This window comes from Lytechinus variegatus, chromosome 15 (assembly GCF_018143015.1).
Source record: "Lytechinus variegatus isolate NC3 chromosome 15, Lvar_3.0, whole genome shotgun sequence".
Lineage (NCBI taxonomy): Eukaryota > Metazoa > Echinodermata > Echinoidea > Temnopleuroida > Toxopneustidae > Lytechinus > Lytechinus variegatus.
In genome coordinates, this window is record NC_054754.1 from 26675205 (window position 1) to 26693108 (window position 17904).

The 17904-nt window shown below is 32.7% G+C and overlaps 1 protein-coding gene across 13 annotated transcripts in view; it reads right to left on the reverse strand.

Annotated features, from left to right (window-relative positions):
* The window catches only part of LOC121428511 (cdc42-interacting protein 4-like), a 59798-nt gene that overhangs the window by 14224 nt on the left and 27670 nt on the right, over positions 1 to 17904 (reverse strand). For 6 of the 13 annotated variants that reach the window (XM_041625178.1, XM_041625175.1, XM_041625176.1 and 3 more), the window contains 4 exons: positions 12702 to 12776; positions 7281 to 7301; positions 3535 to 3644; positions 2588 to 2720 (listed from right to left, as the gene is read on the reverse strand). In XM_041625178.1, the coding sequence (XP_041481112.1) occupies positions 2588 to 2720; positions 3535 to 3644; positions 7281 to 7301; positions 12702 to 12776 (339 nt within the window). Of the gene's footprint in view, positions 1 to 2587; positions 2721 to 3534; positions 3645 to 7280; positions 7302 to 9567; positions 9586 to 12701; positions 12777 to 17904 lie in introns of all 13 variants that reach the window. The other 7 variants (XM_041625180.1, XM_041625179.1, XM_041625177.1 and 4 more) reach the window with 3 other exon arrangements.

Here is a 17904-nt window from a genome sequence, read left to right on the forward strand (position 1 = left end):
TACTCCATATCATTACTGCTTTAAATATGCAAAATGAAAGAGTATTCCATTTAACAGACGTGTGAATGATAAAGGGTAATATTCATAATGATTTTTTTTTAATTGATGTATTGTTTTTTTGGGTATAAAACCAAGTCTCAGTCTTGAAATGGGACAAAAATTCAGGATATGAATTTATTATCTTTGCATATAATTATTAATATAGATTCTGATAAATAAGAATCCTAACAATACTACTACTCTCTAAATGCCATGGAAATGCAAGCTTTTTCTAAACACCATGTTAAAATGAGCAATCATGATCCTAATTCAAGTTAAACTTTATCATCTTCTTCTTCGATAAGTGCCCACAGACTTGCAAGTCAATATGTAAAATAGAATACATGTTCATCATGGCCTAATGTGGTCTGTATTCAGGAATCAATGACTTTCCAGATTAGCTTAAGAGTGTGAGAAAAGTTGTTAATAACAGAAGACCAAAATCAAAACTAAAGACAACATTCCCACAAAACATGGAAGTAATAGTTTCACTGGTAATTAAAAAGGATACAGACTTGAGTAATTTTTATTAAAAAAAGAAATTGTCCATTAGACAGTGAAACCATATCATATGGTGTTATCCCACAAGATAATGCTATACAAAGTCTTGTTATCAAATAATAACCGACCACAAATGCAATCTTATTGAGGGGGGGGGATTACATAATTCACTCACATTTTAACATTTATAAAGCTAAATATTGTTTCCTACTTCACACATTATTAGTCTTCAAATGACATGAACACTATTATTATACACCGAGTTAAGGAAAACCTCACAATACATCCTACACTGTCAAACCAATACAAACAACAAAGAACAGACCATGTTAAAATACAATTGAATTCAATATTCTCCAACATTGTTTCTCACCTCTAGTGAGAAAAGAATATTAAATTCAATATTTTTAATCAAACTGACCCCCCCCCCGGCAATCTCAGACGACATTCACCCAGGCAAAGAAATATTTGGCTCAAAACAAGTTTAGTTAAAAAAAAAGAGGCAATTATTTATTTTTGTTTTTTGGGGGAGAGAAAATTGCTATTTCACTGAAGAGAGAGAGGGGGATGCTAAAATATTAAAGATGTGAATAAGGATTTATTTTTCATTGGACATATCATCAAACAAAGTGCTTCAGTAGAAATACAGCATGTTTTTAAAGAAGATGGATGAATAGATTTCATAGAGACAAGAGGAAATGTGGATGGGATTATTATATATTTATGAGCTGTTTCAATAAACTTTGCTGTTGCTTTTGGTACTTTCCACTAATAATCTGCAAGCACAGACTCAAATTTGACACTTTAACCAATATCATGTCTGGAGTAAAGACTAGACTCTCAAACAAACGTGAATAATAAAATATTTATGATGGCGAAAATAGTCATATTGACTGGTTGCCAAATAAACGAAGAACCCCCCCCCCCCCCGTCTCAGTGAATCTAGTCTACTACGTCAGACTCTGCACTATGAGAATTGCAAAACCCAATGGTCTGTACCTGCAGACTACTTTCCGCTACCCTTACTCCATTATCCATAGAATTATGGACTCTACACTATGCATCAGTCTCACCAACGAAAGTTGACTCCAGACAGATAAGGCTAAATGCTTTTACACTATTTCCTCGAACATATCATCAGTCAGATTTTGTTGGGTGTAACTGAGGCACAAGTCTACATCAATGTTATATCACCTTTTCCACTCAACTTGAATGGGAATGCATATCAGCAATATCCTACTCTATGATTGGTCAATAGCACATCCTTGATTCTTGTTGGTATATGGTTTACTTTTTTCACTGATAGGTAGTTGATGGTTTACCACTTAGTAGTAAAAAAATACATAAAGATGATGGTACTAATGTAGTCCCAACAAGTCAGATAGGTTTGGATGTAACAACGGGCAAAAAAAAAATCAAACAATTGCATTGGGGTCAACGGTGGAAAAAATGATGCTGGTAGGATGATTGTAACAATTAACAAGCCTTATAATGAGAGATCATTCATTTAAAAGTAGGTCATGGAAATGAAGAGAGCGGAAGTGAGAATTTCAAGATGAAATTTGAACTAAATGGATGCGAGAACAGAAAAGGGTGAAAAAATACAAAATAATATCACATTTCATGAGGCAAGAAATAAAAAAAAAATATGGTGACATGTTGATATAGGGTCTGACGATCACAGAGAAAATGTAAGCATTTCTTGTTCAATGAAAACAATCACATGCACCCCTGATTGGTTTAAAGCTACTTACTCTGGGGAAATAGAATAAAATGACTTTATGTCAATTATTTCCACGGCGATTACCAAATATCTAACCTTTAATGGGAAAACCATGGAGTCTTCACGCCTCACATGGTCATTCAGAAATATATTATTACATCAGGGAAACTGGTTATGATTGTGACCCAGTTTAGACCCAGTATATGAGTGAATGTGTGAATGAAGCTCGCCTCTGCACAGAGGATGACTCATCAGAGTGCAGTTAGAGTGTAGCTTATGACGGCAGCGTTCATACCTACGTGATAATCCTGTGAGTCGTCTTACCTGATACTTAGCTAGTTCCATTCGTAGATTATCCATCTTCTTGCCAATGTCTGCCAGTTGCTTGTCTACACTGGCGGGGTCGCCAAGTGTGGGGTTCTTCGTGTAGACTTCTCTCATCCTCTGCAACCCTTCTCTGGAAGAACATGCAAAAGAGGAGAAAATTGTTCAAGATAGACATAAAGGGGATGTACATTAAGAATCATGTGGTCTCCATCTTGATCTTAATCTAAAATATATCTGAACTTGGAGATGTTGATCTTGAGCTGCAAAATCTTGATCTCCAACTGAATGATCATGTCTTTAATCTTGACATACCTGTGGTCTTAAGACACAATATTGACTCTGATTTTCATTGAAAATGTGACCTAAACCATTATCATCATCATCATCATCATCATCTTCACCACCAACACCGCTGCCGTCAACACCAACACCATCATAATCATCATCATCACCACCACTACCATCAATTCATCACCATAATCACCATCACCATCATCATCATCACCTTCATCATCATCATCCTCACCAACATCATCATCATCACCATCATCATCATATCATCATCACCACCACCATCATCATCACTACCATCATCATCACCATCATCAATCTTCATCATCAATGACCATCATCATCATCACCACCACCACCACCATCAATACCATCATAAATTTCATCACCATAATCATCATCATCATCATCATCATCATCGTCATCCTCACCAACATCATCATCATCATCATCATCATCATATGATCATCACCACCACCATCATCATCACTACCATCATCATCACCATCATCAATCTTCATCATCAATGACCATCATCATCATCACCACCACCACCACCATCACTACCATCATAAATTTCATCACCATAATCATCATCATCATCATCCTCACCATCATCACCACCACCATCATCAGCAGTATTCCCAACTTACTTTGATTTGACTTCTGATTCTATAAGACTGTTGAGTTCATCCAGTTTCTCCTTCAATTTCTTGGACTGCTGGTTTGGTGGCAAGTGGCTGAAATCTTCTTTAGGCTCCTCCTGTTCATTTCATCATTAAAAAAAAATTAAAAATATGATTTTATTGTTTCTCATCATTGGAGGAATCACAACCACTTGAACTCGTGCAACATGCTGGCGAGCAGTGTATACATACCAAGCAGAGACAACCAACACAACTGTCAAGTGTACATCTTCCAGCAAAACCAAACTGATCTGCTTAACAAACTCCTGCAAAATCTTGCTTGCAAACACTGAACACCAATGTTAAACATAACAAGATATATTTCTTGTGTTATTCTCCAATTTTTACTGATCTTTTAGTAAGTATTTCAGGAAATTTGCAATACTTGCCCTACATACACTGTATGTATTTGTTATACCTATGTAATTATGATCTAATCAAGTGTCAATATCATAAAATCTTACAAACTTTTGAAATCATTCAAATAAATGATTTAAAGAACTGTGAATATATTTATATATTTTTTTTTAACTTGTGTAGTGAGAGGACAAGAAATCTTGTAATCTTTTTATCTGTTTTTTTTGTTGGTGATATATTGAAGTATGTTTGCATGTAGAGTATGTAAATGTGTTGTAAACAAAAATCTATACCCGTACTTGAGATACTACAATATTATGAATTAGATAAAAATCTAATTTGACATTTCAATTTTGCCTAACCCCAAGCTCCTCATCAGTTAAAACATGAAACATGAAAATTCAATTGGGTTTTTATTTTTTGTACAGAGTAAATATGAATTAAATACTGTCTAGAAATATCAAATAAATTATATAAAATAAATAAATATGTGGTTTGATAAAAAAATTATTGTGAAATAAGATTTAGCGCTACACATATTTCCACAGTGCACAATTCTTACAGTCGTTTTATGACGTATAGTGTAGAGAGTGACTTTCTTCAACTTGCCAAAGACACATGCACATATACCAACTAAAGGCCAATTGTAAGAAACTATCAAAAACTTCTGTAAACATGGAGTTTGTCAATATCCCATGTTGAACATGGAAAAACAAAATGCATTAGCACATTTGAAAATATGACAATTTCTTACAAAGGGCTCTTTTTTCCTAAGCACATGATGAAAACTATAATGCATTCACTATGCAATATCCAGTGCAAGTGAGAAGTATAGTAGCATTAATAGCCTTCTAGCGTGCAAGTTTTTCAAGATGCGCATGCAAAGAGACCGCTTGTTAATTTACATCATTAGAGGAAACCACCATAGCAAAAGCTATATCGAATAGGTTAGTAATGTAATATCGTAACTACTCTACAGTACTTGGGTTGTAGTTTTTCCATATCCATAGCATTTAGTGTCATGCACGATGTACAAACACTGTACATGCACGACACAGAACAGCATTTTTCTAATGAGCGAACATCAACATCAAACGGGCTGTGATACGAACGAACAGGCCAACAAACAAACAAACAAGACAAACAAATGAAACACAAACCGTTTACAACATTCATGACGAATGAAGAAAAAATGTTAAGAGCAACATTAGATCACAGGTGAGAAGCAAGAGGGCTTTAGGGAATCAAAGAGGATCAGAGATAGAGGGAGATGTATCCAATAATTGTGCATAAGGTCATAACTCCATAATACGATAGCTTTTGTAAGAAAATGCACCGATAAGTTGTTAATTTTGATGATTTCTGTAGGTTTATGCTTCAAGATAATGGGGAACTATTTAAATTTTCTTGTCCTTTTCAATCATTTGGGTAAAAAGAGTTGATGGGAAGGGCTTAAAGGTTTGGAAGAGGGGCTAAGCAAGGTTGAAGGTTGGTGTATGTTTGTGTTTTGGGGGAATGGTAGTCTATTGATGGATGTGATGAGATTAACTGATAAATAATTATAATAGTTCACTTAAACCTCGATTTTCTGCAATTTAAGATACATATGGCACAATTTCTGGAAATCAGACAGATTTAATCACTGTTTAAAGATACAAGAAAGGGGATCAAGGATGATCCCCCCCCAAATCCTAATTTTGATCAGGGGTTGTACTGAGTTTTCTTTGCATCTGTCTGTATTGACTCGCCAGATAATAATAAAAAATCATTATTAAGTAGAATGCATGTTTACATGTATATGTGGTACTGATAGCTTACCAGCGTGGACAATGGGTCAAGATTATTTATCCAAGACTTTCAAATCATCAATGAAAGCAAGATTTGAATAGATTGTTTTGCAATTCCCTAATGATCGTGTTTGTCTATGTGGGAGGGGCACTCAAAATGTGAGAACCTATCAAAAAATAAAAAAAATCTGCTTTAATCATCTTTCACATGGACCTCCATGGGTACAAACTCTCTGCATTTGCAAAAGAGCAAAACAAAATTCCAGTCAAAATACTTCAATAGGAAATATAATTCATATAAAAAAGGAAATCACATCAAAATATATGTCTGCAAAAAACAAACTATATGCTATCAAATAACTGCAAAAAAGGAATACCATCATATAAACTCTTGAAAGAAAAGAGAACAGGCAAATTCTCATTTAGTACAATTATTAGAACTACAACATCCTTCAGTGACAGAAGGTCAGTTCTAACAAACCACATCAATGTATATATTTTGATTAAGTTTTCTATCTAATAGTCAAAGCTGTCAAAGGTTAGTAACTTTCAGTTCTTCAGTTTTCAAGTTATCAAACTTGCCAACCCCCCCCTCGAAAGAATAACAAATGATCTCATTTATGACAGTTGTATGATCTCCAGTTTCTTAATGCTACTAAATGAATTGAAAATTGATTGAAATTGAAACCGAATGAAGATGTCATGATTAAAAATAAGACCATACTCTCGATGCATGTAAGTCATGCAAATGCATCAGATACAAAAAAATAATGTATGAATGATAAATGATTATTCATTATTGAAAAAACAAGTCAATTGTAATTGAAAATTTCATGTGGGTGTCCCTTTGTGACTCAACCATGCAAAGATATTTATATTCAAATGAAAAAAAGGTTTATGAATTTGACCTTTCTTTCACTCACAGATTAATTATTTGTATTTTTAGATTATAGGGAGATCAATGACCACTCTTTTTATTGCCAGTAATCATGAATAAAAATTGTAATTCTATTCATTTCATCATGTCCATCTAAAAATCAACCTTTATAATCAAATTGAATTTTCATGTTGCAACAGAAATGCTTTTAAGAATATTTGTTTTTAACAACAAAATCAAATACTGCACTGATAACATATACATTAAGAAAAATTCTTCTTCACAGATTTTGTAAAGTTACAATAAAATGTTGCAATACCCCCAACATACCTCCTTCCCATTTTTAACTTTATGCAATATTTTAGAGAACAATCATTTTGTAAATCAGTATTGTTGGGTTTCTATTAAAAAAAACCAACACAATTCCCCTTTAGTCCTCTGGTAAACGATAAAATGTATGAATGTTGGAAAGGCGCAAGCAAATAGAGGATAAATATGACAAAAATGGCCTTCAAATATGCAGAAATCGATGACAAATCAAATGCACTGATGTATCGAATATGAAAATTCTATTCACTACATTAAAAAAAATTAACAAAAAAACTTGCAAGACTCTCAAAACTCCATGTCAAAATTGAAACTGATTTTTTTTTTGCAAACTTTTTTTTGTTCGTCGTCATTAGCAGACATACCTGAAAAAAGGAGAGTGGTCTCTGAAAAGAGTTTGGAATAAAAGTGAAAAAAAAAATATATCAGCCAGAGTACAACTGGAAGGATCAATTATTCTAGATGATTTTGAACTTATTTACATGCTTTGTAGATACACAATGGATTTCATGTTGCAAACATGCAATTTGAATGAGAATAAAGAAAAATTACTTTAAAAATTGCAATTACTATTAGGATTTAGATGAATTCATAACATGAATTAAAAAGCAATTGCCATTCAAGAAAATCACAGTTAAATAAATTTGGATACGTCAGACCGAAGTGAAACATACTCAGCTGATCATCTTTTACACAAACTTCTGTTTTGTAATCAATTATGAATTCACAGAACAAGGTCATTATCTCATTCACTTTATTGACCTATAATCATCTCAAACTACTTATATCAGAGAATATAGTTCTAGAAATTGTATGTTGGATTCAACTCTGGCTCTGGCATTGCATCAAACAAGAGAAATATGATGTAATAAATAGTATCAATAGTAGTAAATAGTATCACTATAAAGAAACTGGCTGAGATAGAAACATAGATTAAAGTAAGTAATTAATGAAAAAGAAAATTATATTTTTTAATTCATTAATTTTTCAAAACGGAACAAAGGGTTGCTCCAAATTCACATCCGGTTGGTTAATCATTGGATTCATGTAATAGAGTGAAAATGACCATGATTAACACATGCGACGAAAAAAAAAGGTTAAAATTAAAAATAAATATTTTTAGAAATGGGGCACTGTTTAAACCCTTAAATCTATGGACAGAAAAAATGAATAATACATTCAGAAATGATGATCAGTTGTGTTCAAACTGAATGTACATCCAGTATTTATATATTTATTAATTACTTAATTTTTTTTTTTTGGGGGGGGGGGGGATTTCTAAAAGTATGTACATGAATCCAGTTAATGGACAATAGGGCATTTTAATATGGTAATCTTCTTCCTTCTTCTTTCACATAGGGGAGGGGGTTCCCCCCCCCCCTCAATGCCATCGCCCATGATCCAGTGTACTATTATTCAGTCTTCTTGGTTTTGTCGACTGGTATCAAAATAAATACTTGTGTGGTTGAGAGAAATGGAACGTGAAGAAAAGTCCACACTTCCATTTAAATGAATAATGTAGTAATGTTCTTTTCAAAATAAACAGATGCACAGTGAGAAAGCGCTCAAGGAGGAAAGACCCAAAGACACCCAAGAACTAGGATTAAGTGTATGACTATTTTGAGGAGAACTGAGAATAGAGGTTTTGCCACTGACGTGAGGTATACAATATTGACAATCTCATTAGCAGTAGGCAGTTAAATTGAATTGATTTTAAATGACCGAGTTTAAGTTGATAAAGCATGACTATTTTACCACCATTTTATATTGTATTTATGTATTTTTTATTTATTTCAAATACATGGCAAAGATGTTGAACCTATTTTCATAACTTTACTTTAAAGTGGGGAAATTCTGTTCTGCCCTTACAAGAAAATGAATTTACTCACTAATGCACATGTATCTAATTGTAAATTGGAATCGGATTAATTAAACATGCTGCAATTATGATGAAACTCCTCATATATACTAGTAATTACTAAATTACATCTTCATTTCATTTAGAAGTTCATGAACTTTTTTTTCCAGACTGCTATAGTTAACTTAACTTTGCAAGTTTTTGCAAGTATGCACTAGTATATATGTGACATTCATACAGACATATCAATATTAATAGCATTTCAAAGGTGCTTATTTATTGCCAGTACCCAAATATAAAGTGCTCCCAATTGTCCCAGCAGTGCATATTCTATGAATAACTAAATAACTTAATATTTACAAATATAGCATTTCATAATGGCTGAAACCAATACACATTTTAATCAATATATAGATCTTTTACCTACATCCTTTAAATGGTTCCCATGCACAATTTGGATTAAGGAACTGACTCCTCAATGTTTAAAAAATGTTGTAGATACTGATTGGCTCATCATAGAGGACTAAAATCCATCCTCTAGACAGGAAATACATTTTCTTATAAATATAAAATCTTATTTGATTCAAAGAAAAATTTGGAAAGTCTGTTAAAATTAAGTAGAGGTTGAAAGAGGCATAAGGCAGTAATTGGGGGAGTGTTATAACCATGCCGAAAAGTAATGTCTTGGTGAAAATTATAGGCCTTCCTCATAAGATTATTTACATCGTAGATTTAAGCAAAATTTTAAAACTAAAATGCAAGAAAAAATCAAAAGTAGAGATGATCTAACACACCTTTTTTCTGAGCTGAACCTGTGCCACAAACAAACAATAAATCATAAAACATAAACAATTATGAACAAAATATAGAAATAGACTGAAAAGAAAATAGAAATAATATTGTGGTTTTACACATCTATAATGTACATGTAAATATAATTCATAAAAGAATATTGAAATGAATAAAACAATAACACAAATAGACAAAAATTAAAAAGAAATGAACAGCTGTGAGATTTTACATCACAATACAAAGGTAAAACAACATATAAACATAAAACTAGACAAGTTTTACAAAGGAATTATGTCAAATAAATACAAACAGAAGAGGATTTTGTTTGTGTTTGAGGTAAAATGAAAAAGTGGCATTTTTGTGCAAATATAGGGATTTTTGGTGCATTTTGGGATGTATATCCATATTTTCAGTATATGTATATCTGATAAGAATGTGGACTAGAGAGCTTTATCTTGTATAGTGTGTGTCAGTCACAAGGTTTGAAAGGATCACATTTTCTTTAAACGGGGCAAAGTGCCGATATGTAATATCTCTATAGGAGTGTGGAAAACTTTGCAATTCTACTAGTTTTTAACATTATTTGAAGCTGCATTCACATAAGATAAAAAAGACCTCTATAACTATACTGTTGCCTTGAGAAGTGGCATTCAACCACACTGAAGGTCACACAGCTTTATAAATGACAAATAAAGGTTGCTATTCCTTAAACCAACCTATTGAATTATCCTAAATTAGGCAAACAGTATGAGTCATTCTGAAAACACCCAAAACTATACTTCTATCATGAAATTGATATTCGCGTATATGGGCAGATCATATGTCCATAAATAATGTTATCAAATAAATACTTCATGTATATCCATGAATTGTATATGAATTATGATTATAGTGAAAATCGGGTTATCCCATCCAGTGTAGTTATAGTCTTGGTTTTATAATAAATAGATAACAAGTGAAATAAAATGCCATATTAAATTGTTTATACAACACAAATACTATTATCGCTTAATCTTTAAAAAGAAATGAGCTGTATTTGGTTTTCAAATGTCACTACTTTGTGTGAATAGTATCTAGATGCTTACAAACTGGTGTTTTTGATGATACATATCGTGCTGTCAGACATAATGTTGGAAACACATATGTGAAGATATTTTCACAATTAAAGATATTAGAAGCACAAATACAGATTTCCAATTAATATTCAACTACTGCTATACCTGCCATCGCTTCTACAACAAACTGACATAGAGATCACAGCACTTCATTTTACAGCTGCTTAATGAAAAGTAAATTAGCATGCAACAATGCACTGAACTAGTTACAGTAAGTCATGCTCTAACAAATTATATAAATAAAGACAAATAAAGAAAATAACATAAAGTGCATCTATACAAACCAGAAATAATCCAAACAAAGTGACAGAATACAGCTAATAAGCCTTTTCATTCACTATATATTGTTTCTTATCTCAACAACCAAAGCAAAATTCAATGAAAAGTACCTCCCCACCATCGGGAAAAATTATGTTACTAAACAATTTCTAATTTTTATAAATTAAAGGGGAAGATTAAATTGCTAGTTGTTGAATAAAATACATACAACTGCAATGGATCTAAATGAATTAAATTTTCCAATTACTCATGACTATCAATATAAAAAAGTTATCTAATATAATTTTTCATTGTCAAAATCATGGCTTATTTTGACCTACATACTTTGGTACAGAATGCAAATTAGCATCTTACATGAGGGGGCTTCATATAAAAAAAAAACATGTCACCAACACATTTTATATCTTTTTTAATCTTAATGTGAATTTGATAGAAGTTTGACAGACAAATCTGATAACATAAATTTCCTCTTTATACTTTATAATTGAGAAGCCCCTACACTTGAGTATTTGTTCAAGTAAATGTGGTAACACCAAAATAAATAGTAATAAAATGTTGAGGTAAAGAAGTATAAATACCCAGAGGAAAAAAAAGGATGAAAAAGTATAAGTATATACCCTCAAAATGAATGGTTGCTCTCATTCTGAAATTTGATCTAAAATTGGTCATGTACAGTACGTAAAACTGAACACTTTAATTCTCTTGAGATAGTATCTCAAAATCTTATCGTTCACTATGCGCATAGCTTAGACGACAGACAGGCATGATGATGAAAAAAATGACATATTAAAGGGAAAGTCTCCTCAGAAAAGTGATTTGCATAAAAGTTACTATCATGGTAACTACTGTACCATGGTAACAATTCTCATCAGCCAATAAGAATCAAGGATTCCATACAAGTAACCATAGCATGGCAAATGGTAACTTTTTGGTCCCTGGTTGACTTTCCCTTTAAGAATTCCATGCATGTTCATGCAAATTAATGTGGCACAGTCCATGTAGCAAGACGCATAAGCAGGGATCCAGCGTGACTGGTAATTAGTTGTTCATTTCAAGACAGGCACAGCGTTACCATTGAATTTACAGATCAAGTTTCATAATTGGGATACAAATAAGTGGTGTATGATTTGTTTCTGTCTGTTAGGATTAATTTTTTGGCATGCCACCCCCCTCCAAGATAAAAAGCAAAGGATAATTGCAATATCACATCAATTCTTTACATAATCACTGATATACACCAATCTAAGATCCAATGAATAAAATAGACTAACGTATCTGAATGATTTTTTTTTTATTCATAAGGAAACCAAGACAAAGGTAAATTTTAGCCCCCCCCCCCTCCCTAGTTAAAAGTAATATGTAAATTTTACATTTGGGTAATTCCCTGTGCCTCATGCATTAGCTTTTGGTTGTCGGAAGGGTCAGCCTTAAGCTTAATCAGCCATAGCTTAAGTATTTATACCTATGGATTTTTGGAAGGTTAATTGAAAGAAATTTGTTACACAATGTATTATATATTCATGGAAGAAGGGGGCGATTCCCTTCTTGTACCCCCTCCCCTATTAAGTAATTCAAATGACTTTATTAACAGCAACTTTGATTTTTGTGTGTGGTGGGCTAGCTGTGCCTGTTTTAAATTGGATCTCTATACTAATGTGCACCAATAACGTGCTGTCTATTAGTTAATAATGGTGGAGTGTAACGTTCATCTACCCGGGGGTTAAAGTTTATGACCATGATACCTTGCGTCTAAAGGATGGTGTGTGTGGGATTTTCATCTTGATGCTGGTCGAGGGGCGCGATGGGTCCTTATCCTCCTGGTGGGAGGGGGCGGAGTGGGGTACGAGGCAGGTGGATGGGTGGGGCGACAAGAAGGCAATAATGGGGGTGGGGTAGAAGGCAGAATATTGGTTAGTTTCAACAGCAAATAATGCAAATAAGAGGGTGAAACATAGACGATGAAATACAGGCAAGGAAGATAAAAAGGGAAAATAAAAGAGAGAGGGGGGATAGAGAGATATGGAGACACAAAATAGTGGATAGGGCAAAGAAAGACAGAATTCAAGAGGAAAAAATATAAAGAGATAGGATGTGAAAGCATAGGGTATAAGAAAAAACAAAGATTTAGAGAATGAATGATGGCAATAAATATAGGACAGTATATGATTGAGAGAAAGAGAGAGAAGAAAGAAAAAGAAAAGGAGAAAAAAAAATGCAGTTTGAACAAATATAGAAATGAAGAGAGGGTGTATGAATGAGTGAGTGAATGAATGGAAATGAAATGAGTGAGTGGGGGAGAGTGAGTGATTGAGTGAATGAATGATTATAAAAGAATGAATAAATGAATGAATGATTATGAAAGAATGAATAAATGAATGAATGATTGAAAGAATGAATGAAATGAATGAATGAATGAATGAATGAATGAGTGAGTGGGGGAGAGTGAAGGAGTTGAGTGAGTGAATGATTATGGAAGAATGAATGAATGAAATGTGTGAGTTAGTGGGGGTGAGTGCATTAAGTGAGTAAATGAATGATGAGGAAAATTATGCAATGAGGGTGGAAAGTGGAAAATGGAGGAGGGTGTGGAATAAACAAATGCAGAATGAGGGAAACCATCGGGATGGACAGAACATCGGACAAAGGGGTGGATGAGAAAAGTTTGAGATATTTGTTCATGGTGCAAAATCGAAGACACACAACAAGATGATTGAAGGTGATCAATTAGATTCAAGAGAAACAAGTAAATCAGTACAGTGAAATTGTTATAAAGAGAGTGAAAATCAGTCGCATAGTACATTATGTGAATGGGAAGATGAGAAGACAAAGATGGATAAAAGTGGTAAAGATTGAAAGAGAAAATGACAAAGAGAAGAGAAGGGGAAAGGCGATTAGAAAAGAGGAAATAGAGAAGAGAGGGAGAAAGAGAGAGGGAGAAAAAAAGAGAAACAAAGATAGACAGAAAGAGAGAACAAAGAAAAAGAGAGACAGTAAAGATATCAAAAAAAGTAATCACACCATCACCAAATACAGACACAGTAAAATTATTCCACAAAAGAAAAATAAATAGATGGAATAAAAATTTGTGATTCAGGAATCAGAATAAAAGGTTCATGTTTAAGAACTCAAGGAAAGAGGAACTGAGAAAGAACAGAAAAAAAAGAATGAAGATGAGTGAGGTCAGTTCAGAAAATCAGGTATATATAAAGTAAAACACAGAAAGATGTAAACATATAGAGATTAACGATTCATCATTCTAATAAAACATTAATGAACATTCTAATTATCTGACAGGAATTGCTTGCGTGATTAACTCAAGAGTCAATAGTAACAAACTGTGTTTCTCACTCTAATATTAGTAAACCACAACAGAGATTATCTAGTTCATTCAAGTACTTGAAAATGCAAATACATAGAAAAATTGACCACTGTAAAATGGTAAATAGCTTTGAGTCACCATTGAAAAAATACACAATGGTATAAGCATAATTGAAACTTTAACATAAAATATACCAACTTAATGGCAAAATTTCTTTCAATAGTTCGGTATTACTTATCGTTGAACTGGGACAAGACGTTGTATGAATTATGGAACATAATATTACAGTAGAATATTATTCATTTCTCAATTCAGTAAAGTATAATAAGGGTTCTCTTATCCAACAGGTGTATTATATGAATTATATCATGAATTATTCATTTTTAAAAAAATTCTAAATGTCCCAGATATATTTCTGAATCAAATTAGAAGCTGATGATTAGAATAATTACTTTGTTTTTCAGCTTTGAATTAATAAAAAACTACATTATCCAATCAAAATTAAAAAAACAGCATATAACAAAAAAAATACAACAAAAATACAAATAATAACAAATAACAAAAAATAGAAATACATACTGTATATCTGTAAAGAAAAATGAGTATTTTTGGTATTATTAGGCAATATTGATTTCTGCTTGCCATGCTTATAATTTCATGTTTTCTTGTATCAAAAGTTTTGTTTAATGCTGCTTTAATATTTTTAGAGTTGTGAAAGTGATTTTAGATTTTGTGTGTGTATAATTCACGATAGCCATTGTGTGAAAAATTCAGTTATTATTGATATGTGCCTAATTTCTATGTAACATTATTAAAACTTTGTTTTTTTTTGCTTCAATTTTGTTTTTGTGAATATTTCTATCTGAGAGTGCTATTAAATGATGAAGACAACTGATTGTGATATATACCAGGTAAACCAAGTGCATAATAGATTAATACATATTTTAATTGTGTGTTCCATGGTCCAATTATATATTTTTAAAAGAAGATATGTGTAATATTTACAATAAATTGTAACTTTATGCACATGATTTGCCATACATTTTAGGCTTCTCTGATCAATCAATTCTATCTTTATTACAGTGTACCATGCCTTTTACTATAAAAGGTACAAAGAAATTGTTCGCACAATCAGTTGTTTGATATGAGCCTCATTTACTTTTTCAACTTTTAGTGTCATATGCTTGATATCATATTTCAGTATTTCCTTCACCGTGTTCATTGCAATGGACAAATTTTTTTTAAACAAACAGCAAAGGGCAAGATGCATGACTGAATGAGAGATCTTCTTTTATTTTGCCCCATATACCTCTATGAAATAGTGAGAGGTGACACATTATTTGCCTCAGTGGCCAAATCTAGAAAAAGCCAGGAGCTCCAGTTAACCGACGTCCGATACAATTTCATGCTGAGTTTAAAACACACATGGTATTAGTAGTTCTTAGAAACTCTTTGAAACTCACTTCTCATTGTCAAGAAGTTCATTTTCAATTTGTTTCTTTGTGGTGCGGTAATAACAACCCAAATAAGAGTTTTATCTCACATACATGTAGATCTATATTTCAAACATGAGAAGATTAAGTACAAAGTATTTTCTTGTGCTCAAAGAAATCTCATTATCTTTTATTACATACCTTCAACTGGAGATTCTTATCACCAGTTGAATATCAAAATTTTGATATTTCTAAGATTATCTGCACCCCCCCCCCCATTCTCCCAGTAAAGTGACAAGATTTTCATCACCTTTCTTCCCTACCAGATAACAGAATATTTAATCAAACTTTAATGCTGATAATCATGCGAGAACTTGTCTCATTAAAATGAGATATTGTTATATTACAAAGAAAACCCAAATAGATTATATGCCAGAATATCTGTATAATCATAGATGTGTGTTGTATTAATGTAGTTAGGCAAGTGCTGCATCAGTATAGTTAGGCATTGTATTATCATTATCATTATTACTTGTAAATTAGGCATGTAAGTGCGATTTAATTGTTGAGTTAGGTAAACATAAGGTGCAGATTAAACCAATTATTATAATATTGCAATATTTATTCATGTGGGCTGGGGTACAAGAAAAAAAAAGTTTTACAAGAAAACATATTGCATTTGAAGGCACATATGTTAGATCAGTTTCATACATTGTACCTTAATAATGCATGTGACGGAGAGGCTGGTTTATTTCAACTGTCTGTCTGTCACAAACTTACCAAATTTTAAATTGGCCTACGTTTTATGGCTTTAGATTTAACTTCAGATTAATACAGGACATTGCTGCAAAGTGCAAGCTATTGAATTCTATGCATTAATAACCATCAACCATGCTCTACAAAGTTGTCAATAATCTATAAAAATAGTATGCTACACAGGGAGAAAACAATCGATCATAAAAACTGGTTTGCGACCCACTTAAAAAAGTTGATAAAAATTGTAATATTGTTTGCTGAATTCTTATGCTGAACTGCCATTTTTAGATTTTTTTTTACTCTTCTCTTCTTTAAATTTTTTTTTCTTCGCTTTCAATGCGCTCGCTTTATTTGATCGGTTCAGTTTCATGCAGAAAACATAATTCTTTCATAACACTTAATCAGAAATGCTTTCTTTTTTTATAAATTGGCAAAGACATTTTTTTCATGTCTATCAAAATCGAAATGGATGTAGCATACCGGGCTCCAGCTTGCTGCTGAAGTTACATTCTCCTGAAAATAACAACCAAATTGGGGAGATGGGTTGAGTTTAGTGAAATAGTGAAGGACAGAGGCAGTGAGCGAAGGGGACAGATAGAGAGACATTTGGAGTGAGAGAGAGAGAGAGCGAAAAAAGAAGGAAGGAAGGAAGAAAGAAAGAAAGAAAAAAAGAAAGAAAGAAAGACAGTTTAATGTTAAGAAGAATAGAGGATGAGTAGTAAGAGAGAAAGATAGAGACGGGAAAAAAAGGAAAGACAAAGAGAAAAAGACAGAAAGAGAAAGGATGGGTAGTGAGAGAGAATGAAGAAGATGGAGAAAAGAAGATAAAGAGAGGGAGAGAAGAAAGAACGATACAAATAGAAAGAGGGAAGAGGCAAACAAGGAGAACTTAATTTTTAAGACTCAGAGCATAGAAGGGGGTGATAGTGACAAGATTAATGTTAATAAGGCAGATTAGTATTAAGACACCAATGAATACATCATTAGTCCCATAAAATACTTCGGCTCGCATTCTCAAGTCTGGTCTAACTCTGTGCTAAAATTATGGGAAGCCAAAAATGTCAATAATTTTGTTTACTTGGTGTATTTCCAAAGTTTACTGCATGTAATCATCATGCTTTGATGATGAACAAAATTGTTCTAGTGACTTCTGTTAGATAGTTCTGTATTATTTGAGTGTCTATTCAGCTGATAAATTTAAACCTGTACCGCTAGAGATTTGTCTCACAATTGGCTATCCATAGTTAAACCACAACTTTAAACCAGGGTTTTTTTCACAACTTTAGATTGAAGTATGACTTAGGAGTCCCACTTAAATGCTGATGCAATCTTACTGATCAATATGCAGTAGTTCGCGTCCTCTTCGCATGATCTGACCAATGTGATCATGCCTTTCATAACGCACACAACTAAGCATTTTAAAGCGACTCTAGGGAG